The 22,985-nt window shown below is 42.5% G+C and overlaps 1 protein-coding gene across 1 annotated transcript in view; it reads right to left on the minus strand.

Moving 5' to 3' along the window:
• The window catches only part of GNPAT (glyceronephosphate O-acyltransferase), a gene marked incomplete in the record, with an annotated part of 1,227,276 nt that overhangs the window by 853,110 nt on the left and 351,181 nt on the right, over nucleotides 1-22,985 (minus strand). Inside the window, 1 exon segment of the mRNA XM_044063684.1 lies at nucleotides 7,091-7,242. Within this exon segment, the coding sequence (XP_043919619.1) occupies nucleotides 7,091-7,242 (152 nt within the window).

Genomic DNA, 22,985 nt, shown 5'->3' on the forward strand with positions numbered 1-22,985 from the left:
TTTTAAAATGGAAGGTTTTCCCCTGCAAAGGAACAGCACAAGTGGAGTAACGATCCTCAAAAGCCACAGAGGAGTGTAATCTTCAGCATCAGGAAAGCACTAAAGGGCTTGGCGCCCAAACATGTGTTTCAGTCAGCTCATCTCCAGCTGCCTGACAGTTTGAGTGCATGGAAGGTACCCTGAAGCTTTGGACGCTGACTTGACTCATATCCTTCTGGATATAATCCATACAGCTAAGGCAGCAGTGATCTAGAGAAAATTTTTAATACAGCGTCAAAAGCCAAGGCAGAGACTAGAAGCTTGGAGCCAGTGCTCCTCGGACCAGAGGATCTGAGTGAGACACCAGTCCCCACCACTGGTCCACCTATTCTGAAGCCAAGATCAGAGCTGAACTGTCAAATGCCGACACCCCAAGAGGTGTGATGATGCCAAAACTCAAACAGTAGACCACAGCCCCTGTCTTTCAACCCCAAGGGGCACACACACCTCTGACACTGCTGGAGTAGAAAAAGTCAAAAAAGGGATCATGCCTGAAGCAGCCAAGCCATCTGAGCAGCCGTCCCTGAAGGCAAAACAACAGGATCCACAAACCCCAGAGCCAAGGGGTCTGGGGAAGAAAAGGTAAAATATGAAGGTGCCTGGGAAGAGGCCAAGCTGGATCTGAGCTTGCAAGAAGAAGCACATCAACTGCTCCAAATCTGCCAACTTCAAACCCCCAACAGATTGGGCAGAACGGGCCAATGATGCTGCTGAGAGAGATTTCAATACCCTACTACCAACATTAGGATCTGATAACCAAATCCAAACAGGAGTAGATCAGATCCAGGGCAGACAGGGAGAAGACTCCAATGAAAACTCAGCCAGTGTCATATATGTAATCTGCCTGCACTACCTGCTAGGAATACTAAAAGTGTGAGATTTGGTTCTATCCAATACTGGCACCACTGGGGATAGGTCCCAAAAGGACAAAGTTAATCCAGGTACTGGATTAATCAGAGTGACCAAAGTTGGGTTAACCTTCAGCTTCAGCTGGTCACAGCCTGACAGCCACCCATTTGTGGTCTCCTCAATCTTTGGGCTAATATTGCAAGAAGGAGCACATCAACTGCTCCACATCTGCCAACTTCAAACTCCCAACAGATTGGGCATCCTTATCGTGCTCCAGATCACCCTTGTCTGGATTCTTATGAGGGGATGGGCAAATGGAAGAAGCAGACATGGCTGCCGAGGGTAAGAAACCCTTTAGAACTAGTTTAGCCTGGTGTTCACTCAGAACATGGGTCTCAAAGGCCAAACAAATTCTGCACCCACCATCAAGGTGGGCTGCACTGAGACAGTACATGCTGTGCTCATGAATTTCTTGGGCCAGTAGCTTACTACCAAAAGCTATATGTATTTTTAAAACCCTTCTCAATCTCTTTCTCCACACTGGGAAAAAAAGAAGAAATAGATACATTTTGGAGAAGTATCTATAAAGATCCTGTGGAACACAACAAAGATGTTAAATGGAAAGAAGTAAAAGAAGGAACAAGAAGTTTAAAGGTGCAGGAGACGAAATGGGATGAAGTAACAACGCAGAGAGATTGAAACAAAGTTAAGAAAAGCCTCTAATCGGAAAACCCCAAGCCCAGATGCAGTACCTAACTTTTGGTTAAAAGTATTAACATCTTTGCATGAAGGTTTAGCCATGAGTAAGAACTATTTATATGTTGTGTCTTTCGGCTTTTCCTGGTTAGGGCTCGCCACAGCGGAACTCCGGTCCACTAATGATTGGCAGTAGATTTTTACGTGCCGAGATGCCAGCTCTGATGCACAACCTTCAATGAAGGTACGCCCATTCACGCATGTCTCCACGCAGAAGACGCTCTAGCTGAGAATCGAACCGGACAGCCTCTTACTGTGAGGCGACAACGCTACCGCAGCACCCCACTGCAGTATATTTATATAAGCACCGCAAACAGACACCAACCTTGCTAATAACAGGAAAAACAATGCTCCTACTTAAGAATGAACCTGCAAGCTACCCTAATAATTACAGACCAATAACTTGCCTTCCGATGAAGTATAAACTATACACTGGAATTGATGCTGACAGAGTTTATAGTTATTTAGAAGAAAACTCAACTATTTGCCAAAGTCATATGGAACAAAGGATCATTTGTTGTGGAGAACTGTAAAAAGGGGAAGAATTTAAGTATGGCATGGATTGACTAAAAAAAAGGATTTGATAGTACCCCACATTTATGGATAAAAGAGTGGCGTAAAATGTATAAGATGCACCCAATACTGACAGACTACATTACAGTGACCATGAAACAGTAGCAGACCACTTTGCAATTAAGCCATGATAAAGGACAAATTATTATTCCAGGGATAAAAATTCAAAGGAGGATATTCCAGGGTGATTCTCTGTCACCGTTGCTATTCTGTCTTCCCCTTAACCCATTAAGCTGTCTAACAGCTTAGGGCATGTCTATAATTTGGCTCCTAGAAAACAACCAAGTGTAGATTTCTCATCTTCTCTTTGTTGATGATTTAAAACTGTATAGCTCATCAGATGAGGAACTGAAAGCACAACGGCAAGTTGTCAAAACTTTTTCTGTTGACATAAGAATGCAATTAGGCCTTGATAAATGTGCAAATGCCAACTTTAAAGCAGGAAAACTGCAGCACCAAGAAACCATCAGTTTGGGGCAAGAATGTGTTATAAAAAAACTTGAGCAAGAGGGAGTGTATAAATATTTGGGAAATGATGAAGGATCAACAATAAAACATGAACAAATATGAATAAAACTTAGTAAGGAATACTTCAGAAGACTTAAATTAATCCTGAAAACAGTGGTGATATACAGGAACAATCCAAGCTATAAACCAATTTGTTCTTCCTGTCCTAACTTACAGTTTTGGAGTGATTCACTGGCCACCAAAGCATACTGGATATATTAGACAGGAAAACAAGAAGGATGCTTCATGCTCACCAAATGATTTATAAAAATCGGTGCATACCAAGATTATATATTCCCCATTCCGAAGGAGGGATGGGCCTCCTTTAAATTGATTACATGTATAGATCTGCAATCGTGGGACTTTGATGCATCTGCTGACCTCACAAGGCCCAAATGTAGTGAAGTTTTGAAGCATGAGGAGAATAAATCTAAGGTGACTTCCTTGCTTAGTCTAGCAGAAGCATATCAGTGTCAAGCAGAAATGGAAATCAAAACACAACTAGATAAAAATCAGGCAGCAACTGAATGTGCCAAAATCAAAAGAAAGAATATAAGGTGAAGGACCAAATGAGAAGGCAAGAAATATGGAAAATGCATAAATATAGCTGCAAATATAGAAAACTTCTGGAAGAACCTCATGTTGATCAGGAATGAATGCAGGAATGGTTAAGGAGAGGGGATGGCACAAGACAGTGGGCTGTGTACACACTGGTTTACAAAATCCATTTAACATGTGAAAGAAACGGACAAATGTAGGTTTTGTAAAACAGAACTGCAAACAGTTGCACACCTCATTGCTGGTTGTGACATACTAATGGTAGAAGGACTGTCTAATGAAAGGCATAATAATGTGGCAAGACTGTTGCACTAGGGATTGTGCAAGCAATATGATACAGAAATGGTTGAAAAATACTGGAAACATGAGCCACAAAGCATCATAGAAAGTGATAAAGTCTACATTACACGGGATCATCCATTACCAACAGTTCAAAAGACAGATGCTAGAAAACCAGATATAGTGGTCCATGAAAAGAAGACAAAAGTAGCATTAATCATTGAAATCGCCACACCCAGTGACTACAGTGTCTTACATACAGAGGGACTCAAGGTCATAACATATCAGAATTTGCAGGCAGAAATGACATCAGTGTGGAAGAAAGATACCCATACATTTCTAATAGTAGTAGGAGTAACGAGTCTTATAAAAAAAGAATCTACAATCATATTTAGATACGTTACCAATACATGCATCTCCATACGAACTGCAGAAGGAGTCATTACTGGGCACATTGCAGGTGCTACGAAGAGCACTGCTGGCTGACATCAATGACTGAAACAATACTAACTGCATGAACTTTAATCATACTTTGACTTAGGAATGAGGTCCATTCCCGTCACACCTCTCTACTTGAACCCCCTGCATTACTAAGAAAAAACATGCTATAACTACAAAAAAAAGAATGTACAACAACAATTTTTTTTAAATCAACACTCGTACTCAAACACTAACACAAAAACATTAGTCTATAAACCTACACTAACTACAACCTAACAAACCGATAGTGTGTAGAAGACATCAAAAAACTCAAGACGTGACTCAAGAAAAAAAATACAGTAACGGAGCTCACTGATTAGGCTGCAGTCTCCAAAGGCAGCAAATGAGATCTAAGGTGGGTGGTGGATTGGGGGGGGGGCAATGTATTATGGACAGAGGAGGTCAAGCTCCTGGATCAAAGTCTTTGAAAAAAGGCTGGCACTGGATCCAGGATGGATCCGATAACCCACAAATTGGAGCTGGACAGAAAAGACATCAGATCCCAAGGTTGTCAACCTCTAAAGAAGAACAATTGGGGAAACCTCTGGCCTAAATCAATTGGATATGATAGAGACGGTCAAAGCAGCAGCTAGAAGGAGAGGGGTGGACCAGTTACCACAGTACTCAGGGCTGAGGAAGAGGGAATAAACCCCCATGTCTATTTGGGCAATCACAAAGACTCTCATTATCTTACACCAGTATATATCCATGATGCTAATGGAGGATCTAATTCATATGAATGAAGGTGCAAAGTCAAAAATCTCAAGAGCTCCCTCACAGAAAATCTAGACCTCAAGGAACAGCTCTCTGATCCAAGATGACTACTGTTTCAGACTCACTTGAGGAAGTTAAAGGGAGTCATAGCCAAAGCGGATCCAAAGTGAGTGGAGCCAAGGGCCTAGGAGAGATAACAATTCTCTGTGACAGGGAGTCTAATGGAAGAAAATCTGAAAATCTCTATCTTTAGATGCTTCTTTTGATCTGTCCTTGTCTGAAGTTTTAGTGACCTATTTCTCAGCACCTTCTGTCAAATAAGGCCCTTTGGCCAAACAAAGAACAAATATACTGCATTTGGTGTTTAAGTAATCAGGGCCTAGGCAATAAAATGCACTGAGTGCATGGGTTCTGGGGTTGGGATTTTCTGCCCACATTCGACGGATTTCTTAAATCCTGAAAGTCTTTGCCATTACTTCCATGAAATACCCAATGGACATTGTCTGCAAAAACATGGTAAACTTCTATGGCTTACAGAAGAAAAAGAAGAATAAAGATTCTTTTTATTTTTTCATGTAAACGTGGAGAAAATACAACTTGGAAAGGTAGTGATAACCTCTCTCTCCCTATGTATATGGGTTCATACACACACACAGATATATATATATATATGTATACATATATATATATATATATATATATATATATATAAAATGTATATATATATATATATATATATATATATATATATATATATATATATATATATATATAAGAAAACAAGACACTTATTTCAAAAGAACAGAAGTGGGATATCATCTGACAAGAATAACGGCAAATGAGATCTGTGGCTACACTGCCAGTACCCTGGATTATGGGACAGAGCAGCTTGAGCTATGGAGATGCTCTGAAGTTTTTCTGGCACAGATCCACTTTGAGGCAGATAACCCAACTGTCAAGACAGACAGAGAGAACAACATGGGATTCGTTGTTGTCACATCCAGTTTTACTCAAAAGTAGCAAAGCTTTAACACAACGTATGCGTCAAGCTTGATAATATACATAACACATTCAAGCACAGTCTGTGTCATACATCATTTTAGTCATCTTATTTTAAGTGCACCCTGTCTAGCTTTAGGGGGAGCATACTCCCTATTAACTTAAAAATGTATTAATTAATTGAAAATCTAAAGCACTCTACATTTGCCACATAAACTGTACATTTATTAAATTTACATAGAACAATCACTAAAACTCCATTATACAGATCATACCCTTTGCAAACCACTGTCTCCACCCTTTGCATTTAAACTTAAGTTGAAATAACCTCTGAAACTAATTAATCCAGCAGAGCAAAAAAATCATTACTTTCCACATCAAAGTTTGTATGAAAAAAGGGGAAATTCTCTGGCATCTTTCCAAAAGCCCTTACTGCACAGTTATGATTTAACAAACGGTTTTACTTCACTTCCAGAAGACTGGTGCATGTACATTGTAAACTGTGTGCGGGTAAGTATGTGCATACTTCCTACCACAAGGTCACATCACTACCAGTCATACTGTGCACATAAAATGTTCTAAGATAAACAAGTGCTATAAAGATGAGATTGCACACTTTAAGTCACATTTATGCAGTTTCTTCACTGATCTTAACTTCTGGTCAAAAGCCATGAAACATTTATAACAAAACACACTAAAATTAGATTCCTAAAACAAAGAATAAAAAAAAATAAGTTAAAGTAATTCTAATGAGCAGACATGGTAAGGGCTCAGAAATGTGAAGAGTGGCAGGTGAAAAACTGAAAGGCCAAGAAGCTGTCAGTAATGTGTTCTGACTGCAGCAGCTTGAACTAATGTTAATGAAATTGTTCTTCTTTCAGCTTTTCCCAGTTAGGGGTCGCCACAGCGGAACTCCAGTCCGCTAATGATTGGCAGTAGATTTTTACGGTGCCAGCTCGACACCCAACCTTCAACGAAGGCACTCCCTATGCATGTCTTTTGAATGCCACCCGACCGTGGGAAGGACATGCAGACTCCACACAGAAGGCGCTCCCAGCTGAGAATCGAACGGGAGAACATCTTGCTGTGAGGCGACAACTCTACTGCTGCATCACTGCAGCTTACAACTAATGTTAATGAAATTACATAACTGTAAAGCAGTCCAGGCTCTTTGTGTCTCTTTTCTATGAGTGTAATCTGAAGGAAAATGCTGTCACAAAACACTCCAGCTACCACAATTATTGTCTTTCATTGTTCTGCATCACTTAACAGGGTAATATCCAGATATTTAATAAAATAAAACATTATTACACGTGGTCAAAGTCAAGCAACATACCGATGTAGACTCTTTAGGTTTGGGGACTCCAAGAAGTTCATGTGCATACAGAGACTCTTCCAGTATTCGTTCATAGCTTATGCTAATGGGAACAAGGAAGACATCAAACACCTCACCCTTCAAAAATGGCTCTATCACAATATTTAGAAGTCCTACAAAAGTAAACAAAAGTAAAAAATAGTGACTAAACACTGATATTATTTAAATAATTATGCATAATATATTATGCTACAACAAATTTTCTGAGATTATACATATTGTTCCCCAAAGATAAAGTAAGATTATAACATCTACTATCAAAATATGCACACAATGCTATGTGTGCATGTCTAAGTCAGGATACAGTAAGAAAAATCTAGCCATGTAAAAAAAATGATACCATCACCATATGTTTGCCAAAAAGAATCTCCTACAGCAACAACTACTTGAAAGACCAATGTTACGGTTAATGCCAACTGCCATCTAGACCAGAAAGCAATTATGTTTCCCTACTTCCTCATAAAAGGTGACATGTTTCATACTCAGTACATGATTGATATCAGCAATACCCCTTCCAGTATTTTCTGAACCAAACCAAAGGTGTCACAGCAAAAGCAGCTCTAAAAAATCAATGTCTAATATAAACCAACGAACTATGAAAATGCAGAAAATATAAACAAACCGAAACACTCCAGTGGAAGGCAGCACAACCAGTAAATGACAATGCCTATGGGAAAGACTAGGTTAATCCACATCTAGTCAGAAAAGCATTATCCACCTCCAACAGGTGTAGCGCCTTCAGATCTAAGAGCCAATCTCATGCAGGAAAAGGTCAGCGCACACAGATTCCAAGCATGACACAACTAGCACAGAGACCACCTCAAAGTCTCATAAGCAACAAAATGTAATAGGTCAGGTTCTGTTACATACCCTTGCAACATCCAGCAAATAAAGAAGATATCACTTTCTCTCAAAAAACATTACTACATTGTTATCAATCATACCAGACTGCACTTACACACCCCATCACACACTGCAAGTGCTGACAGAACAGGAATACAGTACCAGATTACACAAATACACCTGGTTACATATTGAAGATATTCACAATATAAATATACTGTGCCTCATCATCAGCCGTCATGCAACATCCTCACATACATTCATTTGGGCACCTTGCTTACAAACATTTCAGTCATGTTTAGTCACGTACACACTCCCAACACACCACCAGGACTAGCAATAAAAAACAGTTTGAGAAAGGATACAGACCAATGAAAGAAGGTGATAGAGAGGTATCTTCAAACCACATAAACAAGAACTAGGTCAGATACTGCAACAGGTGAGTACCTGACACAACTGTACTATAACATGTTACTATCCTTAGCTGTACAGATTGTAGTTTGCTGGGAGTAATTTCAAAATATGAATTCAAACACCAAGTGAAGGCTCCAGAAAACATTTACTGACCAACCACTGCAGCAAAACTATTCCTAGCACTGAGAAATGCAATACAACTTATAATGTTGGGGAAATATAGATCTTGGACAATGTTGTTGCTTCACGGATGGCTAGTGCCCCAACCACACTCTCTCCTCCCACTTTCTCCTCCCTGTTCAAGGAAAAAAGGCTAAGTAGGCAGTAGCACAATGGCCTTCACAAAATCTGTTAACAAAAAAGCAACCAGCAATTTAGCTGGAAAGTATACATTTGCCTAAATCCACGCAAACATACACAAAAAAAGAGATTTATTGATTTGACATCCTAATCTGTTTAGTACTGGAAATGTAAACTAACAGTTGAGTTATAAACTGTAATAAAATTTTACTCCAATTCTGCAGATGAGGATTAAAAGAAGGAAGATGGACTTTCTAATTTAAGGTGACAACCACCACAATTTCAGACACAAAAAAGAACTGGTAGGCAAGGTCATCATATTCTTATGAAAAATGATGCGACTCAGAAGCCAAAAAAGCAACAACTCTGAAATCCTCCTAGCTGAGGTGACTGGTAAGAAGAGGAGTATTTTCTATTAAAAAAAAAACTTAAAATTAAAATAATTAGATTAAATGGATGCTTTGTCACCTTTTCTAAGACAACATTAAGGTCCCAAACAGAAAGTAAAGTTTTTTTACTAAAATCAAGATAGATCACATCCCTAAGCAGCAACTTTACTGTCTGCTGAGAAGCAGAGAAAGATTTCCATGGCAAACAACTTGACAAAGCAGCAAAATAAAATTTAAAAGAGCAGAAAAGTAGACCTTTAACAATCAGCTAAACCAGATTATTGTACAACATCTATTGGGTAACTATACTCTCAGAAGAAAACAAATGGCAGCATTTCTTGAACACAGATAAATAAGATTTTCTAGTAGTGGGTTTCCTAGCTTTCTGAAGAACTGTTAGTACCTGGGAAGAAAACAATTCCCCGTTTGGAACTAAAACTCCAATCTCTTAACTTCACACTTTGGAAGCAATTGCCAGAATGCAACAAATTCCACCTCTGTTGAAACAGAAGGTCCTAAGTGGAAGGAAACTCGGTGACTTACTTGACTTACTGTCTCCCCAACAAGAGAAAACTTTTAGTTATGTACTTACCATAACTTCGGATGTATGGGATCCATCTCGCCTACATCCATAACAGATGGGGCTTGGAGCCGATCCATCGGCTCCGACTCGGCCACTATACACTAGAACGAAGTCTCTCATTGGCTGGGCTCCCCCTTATCCCAGAATGCACCACACCTGCTTCCCCAGATCTTGTTTGTTCGCTTTCATACAGGCACAGAAAACATACCAATAACTGTAACCAACTAGAGCCCTTCAAGAGAAGAGCACAGCAAGAGCAACATTTCCTCCAAATCCAAAAGGTAGGGGGAAGGAGGGTGGGTATGTAAGAATGTAGGCGAGATGGATCCCATACATCCGAAGTTATGGTAAGTACATAACTAAAAGATGTAATGGGATCCTATCTCGCCTACATTCATAACAGATGGGACAGCGTCCCTAGCACCTAAATCCCGGGTGGCTCATTGGAACACACTCCTGAGAATTGCAGAACCAAAGGAAGCTCTGCCTCGGGAAGCCACATCAACCTTATAATGAGAAATGAAGGTGTGCGGAGAAGACCAAGTAGCAGCCGCACAAATATCATCTATTGAAACTTTGGAGTGGAATGCTGCAGAGGTGGCCATCGCCCTGGTAGAATGAGCCTTGACTGGGAAAGATAACTCTCTGCCTGACTGGGAATAAATGAAGGAGATGCAATCCTTAATCCATTTGACTATGATGGTCTTAGCAACTGGTAGACCTAACCTATTCTCCGCAAAGGACACAAACAGCTGGTTAGATTTTTGTGTCTGACTTGTCCTATCTAAATAAAAACGCAGTTGCCTGTGAACATCCAACTGGTGGAAGGTATATTCTGCTCTATTAGAAAAATTTGGAAAGAAAACAGGGAGCTCCAAGGATTGCTGAATGCATAAAGGGGATGCTACCTTAGGCAAAAAGGAGGGATTCAATCTGAGGGAAACTCTGTCTTTATGAAAAATCAAATAAGGAGGAATAGAACAGAGAGCCTGAAGCTCTGAAACCTGCTTAGCAGAAGTTATTGCCACTAGAAGGGCGGTTTTCCAAGACAGAAATTTTATATCACAAGTCACTGCCGGCTCAAAGGGGTGGGCAGTTAAGGAGGCCAGAACCAAATTTAAGTCCCAATGGGGCACAGGATGGGCCATAGGAGGCCTGAGGAGCCAAGCTCCCTTGAGGAAGGACTTGCAAAGTCTGTTTGCCATTAAGGAAGGCTCGACGGAAACATGAAAATTAGAAATGGCCGCTAGTTGAACCTTAATTGTGGAGACTGAAGAGCCCAAATGAAACAACGAAGCTAGGAATTCTAGGACCTGCGGCACTGGGGCCGTAAGAGGATCAATACCTCGCTGCTGGGCCCAAAAGGCAAACCTTTTCCATTTGCTGGAATACAGCTCAACAGTGGACGGCTTGTGAGAAGAGGACAAAATGTACATCACTTCTGGGGAAAGAGAGTTATCTCTGACTAAGGATGGAAGTGGAGTAACCAAGCAGCCAGCTGCATCGACCGGAGGGACGGATGAGAGTGTCCCGACTGATGAGACAACAGGTCCGGCACTGGGTCTAGAATCCAAGGGCCCTGTACCGCATACCTCTGAAGGAATGGGAACCAAACCTGATGGGGCCAGTGTGGGGCGATCAAAATCATGTCACTCCCCACATGAATAGCCTTCTGAATCACCCTCGGGAGAAGGGGGACCGGGGGGAAGGCATAAAGTAGACCTGGGGGCCAACTGTGGGCTAGAGCATTCCTGGGAAACTGCCCCTGGGAGGGAGTCAGAGTGAAGAACTCTCTGCATTTAGCATTGTGGGGACTGGCGAACAAGTCGCAACATGGGAGACCCCATTTGGCAAAGATCTGTGAAGCCACTCTGTTGTTGAGGGACCACTCGTGGGGCAACAGGAGAGTCCTGCTGAGCCTGTCTGCAATCACATTGGCTTTCCCCGGAATGTGCGTTGCTACTAAGAAACATTGGGTAGCTATGGCCCAGCGCCACACTCTCATGGCCTCTCTGCAAAGGGGGTAGGACCTGGTTCCGCCCTGCTTGTTTATGTGCCAAACTACCGACATGTTGTCAGATAGAATCGCAATAGTGCCTTGGGGGAGAGCATGATGAAGTGCTTGCAAAACCAGAAGCACCGCTCTCATTTCCAGGACATTGATGTGTAGGTGCGCTTCGCAATCCTGCCAAGTGCCTTGGACAGACTTGTCCAGATAATGACCCCCCCACCCTATCTGGGAGGCGTCTGTGGTCACTGTGGCAACTGGGGGCTGAAGGGCAAAAGGACGCCCCCGGTCCAGGTTGGACCGAAGCAGCCACCAACGGAGGTCCCGACGACAACTGTCCGTAATCAGAACCAAATGGTTCAGGGGGAGTTCTTGATACGACCACTGGACCGATAATAGCCATTGCAGCACCTGCATGTGCAGCCTGGCTAATGGAACTAGAAGAATAGTTGCGGCCATCATGCCCAATAACTGTAGAATCTGTCTGGCCGGAACTCGAGATTTGGGTAACAAGTTTAGAATCTGACATTGTAGGACATGAATTCTTTCTGATGGCAAAAATGCCCGCATCCTTTTTGTGTCTAACTCTGCGCCTATAAAGGTGATATGCTGAGATGGCCGCAGCACAGATTTTTCCCAATTGAAAGTGATTCCCAGCGAGAGACCCAAAGTTACTGTGGCCATCAGCGCTCGAATCAGTAGATGCTTGGAGGTGGCAGTGAGGAGCCAGTCATCTAGATAGGGAAACACTTGGAATCCTAGACTTCTCAGGTGAGCTGTCACCACTGCCAGACACTTGGTGAACACCCTGGGGGCTGTGGTGAGACCAAAGGGCAGTGCACGAAACTGGAAATGACTGGCTCCCAGGCAGAAGCGTAAATGACTCCTGGACTCTTGACGTATCAAAATGTGATAGTAAGCATCCTTGAGGTCTATGGAGCACATCCAGACATCCTTCTCCAATAATGGGAGAATGGACTGAAGGGTGACCATTCGGACCTTGGACTTTTTCACAAAACGATTTAATGAGCTTAGGTCCAAAATGGGCCTTACGTCCCCTGTCTTTTTTGGCACCAAAAATAATCTCGAGTAAGTTCCTGATCCGATCTGGTCGGCGGGGACAGGCTGGATGACTCCCTTGCTTAGCAGCTTTGAAACTTCTACGGCTGCTTGATCCCGTTGACTGGGTGGCACGTCCGGGATTTTCCTTGTAGGAGGAGGGAGCTTGAAGAAGGGGATGAGGTAGCCTCCGGTTACAATGCGAAGCACCCACTGATCCTTGGTTATAGATTCCCAAGCCTGTGGGTGTTCCACAAAACGACCCCCAACTGGCTCCGGAGAAGCACAGCCGGGCTACATCCTAGGGATGGTGAGGGTAGGAGGAACCACGAAAGGAATCGCAGTCTCCAGTGTTACGGGGGCCTCTGCCACCTCTGGGGTGGCATCTTCCTGAATCCCCCCCCCTGCCTCTAGAGGGGGGAATCACCCGGTGGAGTAGGGAAGAACTTTTGGGATTTTCTGAACCACATTTTCCCTCCTCTCTGGGCCTTGGGGTAAGGTCTAGAGGGAGCGGAAAAATGGGCCCCAACGGCAGTCAAGGTCTTGCCCTCCTGCTCGCACCGAGCAAGTGTGTCCTTCACCTTGGGTCCAAACAGAGAAGACCCATCAAAGGGGGCGTCGGCGAAGGAAGACTTAAAGGCCTCCGCAAGTGGACACAAGCGTAACCAGGCTTGTCTCCTAAGAGCCACTCCTGTGCCCGCTGCTCTACTCGCCCCTTCAGCTGCATAGGAAATGAGCCTCATGGACGAGTTGACTATAGAAGATAGGGTAGTCATCTGGGCGACTATGGTTTGGGCTAACGCCTCAGGAAGATTACCCGCACGAGACTCTCCTAACTCCTTGAGGAGGTCCCTCTGGAGCCTGGTAAAATGACAGAGATAGTTCAGCGACCGCAGGACAAAGGTCACTGAAGAAAGGGTATGCTTCCCGTACCTATCCATGCTCCTAGAATCCTTATTAGGAGGATGAATAGATGTTGAAGCCTCTGCCACGTCCTGCTGAGTGGCAGATGCCACCACCATTGCATCTACTGCAACACCCTTAGTGAGGAATTCCTTATGGGAAGGGGCCAAAAGGAACTTATTAGGTCTGGCAGGCACTGGTTCCACTGTATTAGGATGCTCCTACACCCTCTGAGAGATTAAATCTAACAACTCGTCGAAGGGTGGAGACACCCAGGAGGAGGAGGGCTGGGCCCCAAAGGCCTTGAGGAAGACTGACTCCTCAGCGGTAGGGGTTTTGGATTGCCAATCACCTCTTTGTCTCAAGATCTCAAGGATATCCGAGAAGGAGACGTCATCCAAGGACGATTTTGGGGACCCCTCCGCATCATCGAGGTCAGTATCTGAAGTGACTGACTCATCTTGGGAATCAACATGCTTCCTCTTGCACAATTTCTTCCTTGGGGGTTCATCCGAAGCAGATTCAGAAGGACCCCCCGGAAGAAGGGAACCCTCTAAGGGGGTATCCTCAGGCCCTGGGGCCCCACTGTCATGGGAAAGAATGTCACCAGAGGCACCAGTACCCAAGTCTAGGGACGGTGAGGTAGAAACTTGCTGAACCGGCAAGGTCATGGCCAGCGCACTCCTCATGGCCTCAAAAGCAGGACCTCCAGACTCTGCAGAGGGCACTTGCTGAGAGACCACGACAGTACCGGGAATACCTGCGGCCGATGCTCCGAGGGGAAGACGGGGCATCGAAGTGGCCAGCTCCACAGAGTTCCCCTCTGCCCCCACCGAGGAAGACAGGGTAGGAATGAAGGTCGGAGCAGAGAAGCTCCAAGGGGGTCTCTGCTCCGACTGGACGATTCCGCTGCGTCCTACCAGCACCGACTCCAACGGCTCCAAGGGGGTGGGAGGAGGAACCAAATGCACGGAATGGGGAATCGGCTCCGAAGCCGAGTGGGCTGGAGCAGAGACCATTTTAGTAAAAACTGGGGACTGGAACAGCCTCTGGATAACCCTATCCAAATCCGAATCCAACAACCTAGAGGATTTGGAGGAAATAGACTGGGGCCGAGACGACTTCTGTCTCGGCTCCGATAAAACAGGGGACCGGCTCCGAAAAGGTTCCAACACTATCGGATCCGAGATCGGAACTGTTTGTAAAGGTGTCGGCACCGAAGGCGGCTTCGGGCCCGAGGGGGAAGAGTCTGAGCTGCACACCTCCAAAGGAGCCGAAGTAGGTGATTGGCCTCTCGGTGCACTAACCTGTGGTTCCGACACCAATGGAGCCGAGGAAAGAGGCACCGAGGCAGACCCTTCAGCCCTCGGCTCCGAAGCCATTGGAGCCGAGGAAGAAGAGGTCGATCTATGTTTCTTGGATGTCTGCTCCGATGGACTGGTCGGAGCCGATGATCTATGCTTTTTGGGTGTCGGGTCCGACGGGCTGGTCGGAGCCGACAACCTTTTCTTTTTAGAAGCTGGAGATGAAGCCAACGCTTCCTCAAATGAAGGCTTAATAAGTCCTTTTAGTATTAATTTGTTTTTTCTTTCCTGAAGGACCCTGGAAGAAAAAGCATGACAAACTCTGCATGTATCTTGTAGATGCTTAGGCCCTAAACAGTAAACGCAGACAGCATGGCTGTCTGTGATAGACATCTTATAATTACACTTAGCACATTTCTTAAACCCTGACTTCTGCTCCTTAGACATCTTGAAAACAAGGTAGAAACACACAACAGGTAGACAGGGCCCTTAACGTCGAAGATACAGTACACAGAAGCGGACCAATACACTGGCTAAAGCCCTCTAACTTAAACGGGCTTAGCCCGATACAACAGGAAAACAGAGAAAAAAAACAAATTCTTATCACACAACAAAACCAAAGAGCACAGCGAAGGGCAAAGGCCCTCTAATTTAAACGGGCCTTGCCCAGTATACCAGAAGCGCGAAAAATTATAAAAATTATAAAAATTACCAAACTAAGAAACACACGCTCACAAAGCTGTTAAAACAGCTGTTTGTTGAATTTCTGACAGAAACCCTAAGTAAAAGAACCAAAAAGGTTAATAAAATACACTTCGCTCCAGCCAAGTCGAGACCACGTCCAGCTTGAAAAGCGGCAAACGAGATCTGGGGAAGCAGGTGTGGTGCATTCTGGGATAAGGGGGAGCCCAACCAATGAGAGACTTCGTTCTAGTGTATAGTGGCCGAGTCGGAGCCGATGGATCGGCTCCAAGCCCCATCTGTTTACATCCAAGATTATCTTGCCCAGTAAGGAGCAACGACCATCACCTGTACGTTATGGTTTCATTAAAAGCACCATCTGTACTATAGTGTGCAAAGAAAACTCAAAGGAGATTTACCTCTCAAGCTGCTGCCACATCATTCTGGTGTCTGGTCCAAAATATAGAGCTAAGCATTCTTAGATGTGAAAAGACACCCAGCTGGTTGCCTTCAAAGGTAAACCAGAGCATGCAAAAGTTGGTGATTCAACTGCATTTATAATCTAGATGAGCTGCTCAACTTAAACTACCTGAATAAATCCTACTTTTTCTTGAACCACTAACAAAAGGTGCATGGGCAATACCATATCCTACAAATGCACAGCAAGCCTGCAAGAATGTCAGGCAGAAATACAATGCACTAGTGATCGCAACTCTAAAGTGTGATAACATTGTGATCACTGTGATTGGTGTACTAAAACTGAGAATTGCTGTACGTCTGACAACTTACTTTACTCCGACATATAGCAACCTCTAAAACAGTACAGAGTTTGGAGGTTCAATCTGTTTAAGCATTCAGAGTTCAAACTGAACTTTTTAGTGTTTTAGTCTTTCTCATCAGTGTACTGCGGTGGTGGTGCTGCAGTAGCGTTGTCGCCTCACAGTAAGACGTTGTCCTGTTCGATTCTCAGCTACAGCGTCTTCTGTGTGGAGACATGCGTGAATGGGCGTACCTTCATTGAAGGTTTGCGTCAGGGCCGGCAACTCGGCACGTAAAAATCTACTGCCAATCATTAGCGGACCGGAGTTCCGCTGTGGCAACCCCTAACCGGGAAAAGCCGAAAGACACAACAACAAGAACAACAAGTCTTTCTCATCAGCCATCAGAATCTAGGAATCTAAAAAAAAAAAAAAAAAAAACGGTCAATAAGGCTTTCCATCAAATGAATCCTGTCCTAAATTTGAATAATAAAGTCATATGGATTAAAAAAAATATGCATCCTTTTGACCTACAATGCTGCTAACTGGGGATATTCTTGGAGGGGTGGAATGTGACAAACTGCTAGCCAAAAAGGAAGGTATGCAAAGTAAAAATGTTGGTATCTAACCTGGAACTTGAGAACTCTCTTCTGTCGAAATAATATTGGAACATTTTGTAGCATCCCTCATATCCAGGTGGTCTATTCAAGCCCCCAATGTCAACATGTTAACAGTGTCTGAATGATAACCATCTTGAAACTTTCTCTACAATGCATTTGTTCACTGAACAAATGTAGAATAGGTATCTAGCTGTCCTCCTTCCTGGGGAGCAGACAGGACATGGAGTAAAACTCCACTGCCTCCTTTGAAAATGGCATCCTTTAAGTATAATGAACTTGTTTTTAAAACAACATCTGACCCAGATCACAAAAATTCATCAACTGCAAGTAAAAGTACAATGGAAAGGTCATTCCACTGACAAAGGCATTGCAGAAATCTTTTCCAGTACAGCATGTGTCCTTATAGAAGAACCTTGCAGTCTTGCAGTGTGAACACATTGTGTGACCACTGAACAACATACACAGAAGCCTCCAGCACTAACACAGACATTAATTACTGGGCAATGCAAGAAAAGGAAGATTAATGTGATCCTACATGCTATATGCATTCCAGTCAGTGTACAGCTATGAATCCGAAAGTTTAAGGCAGCAACTAAAAAACACCCACACCATAATAATGCCTGGGTAATCTTCACATTACCAATCACTAAAACTGCACTTTTCCTCAAGCCTCAATCGATAAGAAGAAATGTCATCCTATGTAAGGCAGCCATAGGTAAGGAAATAAATGAGGTAAACTAGATGGAAAAAGTCAGCATAAGAACAAAATATAAAAAAGTATTAGAAAATAAAACAAAAGACCTGAACAAAAGTAATGAAAGTTACACCATAGTCTATAGGTCTCAACCTTTTGGTACCTGCGTTAGACCCCATGTCAGTAGAAATTTGTGAAAAGGAAATGATTATCTTCTGACTCGATGCCTTCCATTTTTATGGGATTACACCTGCAAATGTTTCTTCAAAGATGCAAATTAAAAAATGGGTCTTATTTCTGTTCTTCTCTCCTCTACCCAGTAGGCTCACTTCAACAAAACACACACTTCTAATGCTTACTATCACATTCTTTCAGTGGCTGAATTTCTAATATGTTACACAGACTGACCTATCATAGTTAGAACCCAGTCAAAATAGGCCGATTGTTTCTAATTTTAGTAGGAATGATACTGATCACCAGAAGATGATTTTAATGGTGGCTTCCAGATATGGTGCAAAAGAGAAAGGATGTGTTTCTCAGCTGCTTGACTGTTTTTGCAGATTCTGCTTTAATTTGACCTCAAAGTGATTACAAGTAGAACTAAAGATTAAATTTTGCAAAAAATATATCCAAATAGATCAAACTAATTCTGAAGTTTAAGAGGTTTATGGAGCTGGTTGTAAACTGCATGGAACAGAGTGGTTGGTCTGCACTGGTCCAGAATGGTACTGAAGGGTTTGTATACAAGTCAGATGAAGACTGAATATGTGCTTTGACTATTTACTACAAATCTGTGATGATAGTTGTTGTTGTCTTTCGGCTTTTCCCGGTTAGGGGTCGCCACAGCGTAACTCCGGTCCGCTAATGACTGGCAGTAGATTTTGTACAGTGCCGAGTTGCCAGCTCAACGCCCAACCTTCAACGAAGGCATGCCCATTCACGCACATCTTTCAGAGCGCCACTCGACCCGCGGGGAGGACATGCAGACTCCACACAGAAGGCACTCCCCACATACTAGCTTAGAATCGAACGGAAGAACCTTTTACTGAGGCAACAACACTACCGCTGATATGGTACTATCATCACAAATCTGTGATGATAGTACCATATCAATTCCATCCAGGGCTTGTTTGTTTTGAGACACACAGACTGAAGGATCAAATTTCAACATTACTTGGAAGACCTGGTAGGCATATGACAAACCAGAGAAGAGCATTATCTTTGAAAATTAATGTCAAGTGTATACTTGGTGCAAGTGAGCACATTTTGTGATCTGTATTCACACAGCAAAAGTTCAGATGTATTACTCTGCAACATTTACAAAGCATTTTCTCTCTAAGGTTTTAAGTCATTCATTGACTCGAAGGGTTAAATGCAATAACGGCATGAGCAGTGCTTCAGAATGAAGGTTGTTCTTTGGTTATGGTGACACAATCAAATTAACTGAAGACACTAAAGGGAATTTGGAGGCCACAACAAAGGTAATTCACTGCCTGGTGAGTCAGCAAGAATTCTGAATATCCAGAAGCTGAATGTGGCAGAGAGAAAAAGCAGTAGAAGCAAAAGTTGGTGAAAGCTGAAGACTTGTTTTTACTGGTTATTTGTAACTGCACTAAAGGAATGCTATTCATAACTGTAGGGTATTGTGGTTTATATTAATCTGAGCCCTACAGCAATGGATTAATTGCATTAGGAATGCACAATTAATAGAATTTTCCAACACAACCATTTGATAAAACCTTTTCTTACAGGATGAAAGTGAAGTAATGCATGCTAGCATTTAAAAAACAGTACTATGACATATACTACTTTCTGTGTGCGCATATTGTTCAAAGGCATAGTGACAATAACCAATACTACAAGTGACAGGAGTGACACTGTTACTTGGCTGATAGTACAGTATTACATATTTTTTTCTTTATAGGTTATAATAAATAAGTATAACTGTTGCAAAAGAGGACTAGAATATGGTAAAAGGATAACACTCCATTTGTATGTATACAAAGTCTGAGTAGGATGGACAAGTTGCAGTAATTTTACCAGTCAATCGAGTGACAGGATTCTGACTTTATGATTACTTTACACAAGTTGATAAGGTCTGATATGTGCAATAATATCCATAGTTTGCTTGGTTCTGTATAAAAAATACAAGGGGCATGGGTAATGCTCATTCATAATACAGTGACTGGTGCCACAACATGAGGGAAGAAGTAATGGGCTAAAAGCTCAAAAAAAAAAAGTATAATGCATTCAAGTAGTACATCTATTCTAGTCTGGAGGCAAACACTGAGTTATTTAAGCAACTGTTTAAAAACTTTGACTTAACAGTGAACTTACACGTTCAGAAACTTGATTAAGGAGTCACAGGAGACAACTGTGGCATGACTGTTTTCAGGTTTTACTGATGACAGACAAAAGAGAGGATGTAAGTAAATCTGGTAGGTTGGGTAAATGTGGTGGAGCATCTTTATGGATTTTATTGGTTAAACATTACTCTTGGACAGTTTACAGGTTTTTGTATAGTGAGAAGTCGATTTTTTTTGGCGTATGTATATAACAGAAATTTGGTGAATGTAGTGTGTTAGGGTTTGAGACTGTATGGTTATTCTAAGCAACCTACAGATCAAGATATTAAGTAAGATGTCTGGTACAGAAGGTGGCTTGAGGTAAATGTTTCAGATGAAGTAGAATACTTTTTTTAACATGGAATTTAACAGCTTAACAAATCCAATAAAAATAATAAGATAATGACTTATTTGATGAAGTATAGGCTATGGGGCCAGTTGCACAAATGAAACACATCTCTACAAGCATGAATACAAGGAAGTGATACATGATTACTGGTCAAAAGGGATAGCCCTCAACTTTTACTGTGGCACAAAAAACAGGTTATGTTACTGTTGTCCAAGTATTGTCTTCACTGGCTGTTACGTTAAATTATATCCAGGAATGCTAAGTGGGGATAAAGGGATATACAGAAACAAAGCAAGTAATTCCTTGGTGAGTATTTACTGCTAGTATCCTCCAAAGGGAGTTTTGGCTCATGATGAGATAGATGGCAGCATTTCAGGAAAAGCTGGTATTGTACCTAGGGGAATGGAATACTATGACTAATGCTGCAGATGTGAGAGAAGGACCTACAGCCATCAGACCTCCTTGGACAGGTATGCAAATATCTATTCTAAAATTCTGAGGCTAATAAATGTCTTTTTGTTGGGGGAAAGACTCCCATTATATATTTTAGCCAAACCAGCACCAAAAAAGTTCATGCATCTATAAGATCATGGGATCACAGGAGGTTACTAAGCTACTGACCCTAGGGCCCTTACAGGCCTAGCCAAGTTTTAACCTTATTTACACAATCAGCAACTATCATCTGGGGGTGAATTTAAGGTTAGCCATCCAATCATCCAGATTGTGTTTGAAGAGGGCCAATGAGGTGCTCTGCTTGACATGAAGCAGGAAACTGTTCCAAAGGTGTGGCAACCTCTGGGAGACAAATTTGTCCATCCAGCAGGTTCTATTAATTTCGCATACCAGGTTAAAGCCATTAGAGTGAGTTACCAGTGTACCATTTGACTTAAGGATATGCAGCATTTCCAGTAAAGCAGGGTCATAGATTGCTTTATAAGCAAGACAGAGACTGCCTCTGAGTAGTTTGTATGAAACAGAATAAAGTTAGAGTGATTTCAGACAATCCTCATAGGAAAGATGCTGCAAACCTTGAATTTTCTTTGTGAACAGGTGCTTGGAAAGGTACATACCAAAAGGGGCATTGTACTCAATTATTGGACTGATGAGGGAAGAGTACAGGGAGGTTATAACTTCTTTTTTTTCTCGAGCCATTGCCCTTATTTATAAGATGATCAATATAGAATAACCCTCTTACCACTGTGAAGACATGGTGATCAAAGATAAGGTTGCTGTCAACTTGTGTGCCCAGGTCTACTATCACCACTAAGTGTGTATTTAAGGTGTTGTTATTGATGTGGTGTTCAGCAGGAACATCACTCTTACCAAAAGGGATGATAATGCATTTTTTTGCATTGAGTTTAAGGCCATTACTTTGGCACAGTCATTTGCTTGTGTAAGACCCTCTTGTAGGATGTTGACAGCGTTTGGAGATTCTATGACTGCTCCCAGGTTGCAGTCATCAGCAAACTTTGTCAGCCATGGACCTTTAGTTTTAGCTTGCACTTCGGAGAAATAGATTCCAAACAGCAGACGTCCCAGAAGTGATCCATGTGGGGTCCCAGAACTTTTAGTTATGTACTTACCATAACTTTAGATGTTTGGGATCCATCTCGCCTACATTCTGTACTGATGGGCTCGATGCTATAGAGCGAAACCTCTTATTGGCTGAGCTATTCTCTATCCCAGGATGCACCACCGCTAATCCCCCAGATCTTGTTTGTCCGCATTCATGCACACACACATAACTGTTTATATAACATTGCCAGATGTTTCAAGATGAAACAATAGAATTCGGACCGTCCAATCTCTTCTGATCTCCAAGGCAGGGGAAGGAATGGATCCCAAACATCTAAAGTTATGGTAAGTACATAACTAAAAGATGTTATGTGATCCTATCTACATTCTGTAATGATGGGACAGCCCTAGCACCTAATTCCTGGGTGGCTCACTGGAAAACACTCCTGAGCACTGTGGAACCAAATGAAGCTAGATGCCACATCCAATTTGTAGTGGGAAATGAAAGCACAAATGTCACTAATGGCAAGCTTAGAATGGAATGCTATTGAAGTAGCCATAGCTCTTGTAGAGTGAGCTTTGATAGAGGTTGTAAGCTCTTTATTAGAAGAGGAATAAGCCTGACTAATACAGTCCCTGATCCATTTGGCAATAGTGACCTTTGTGATGGCTTTGCCCAATTTATTATCGAAAAGGACACAAACAACTGATCTGATTTCCGTGTTTGTTGGGTCCTGTCTAAATAAAAATGCAATTGCCTATGAACATCCAATGTGTGGAAGATGTATTCTGCTTTGTTTGAGTACTTTGGAAAGAAAACTGGAAGTTCTAATGACTGTTGCAGGCAAAAACTGGAACAAACTTTAGGGACAAAAGATGGATCAGGCCTGAGGGATACTCTATCTTTGTGAAAAACCAGGTACGGTGGTTTGACAGACAGAGCTTGAAGTTCTGAAACTCTTCTGGCAGAAGTAATCACGACCAGAAAGGCGGTTTTCCAAAAAAGAAATTTCAAATCACATGTTGCTGCCGGTTCGAAGGGGAAGGAGGTTAAGGCACGTAACACCACATCGAGATCCCACGGAGGAGCA

Source organism: Protopterus annectens, chromosome 1.part0, assembly GCF_019279795.1.
Source record: "Protopterus annectens isolate FY-2018-M chromosome 1.part0, PAN1.0, whole genome shotgun sequence".
NCBI classification, from domain to species: domain Eukaryota; kingdom Metazoa; phylum Chordata; order Ceratodontiformes; family Protopteridae; genus Protopterus; species Protopterus annectens.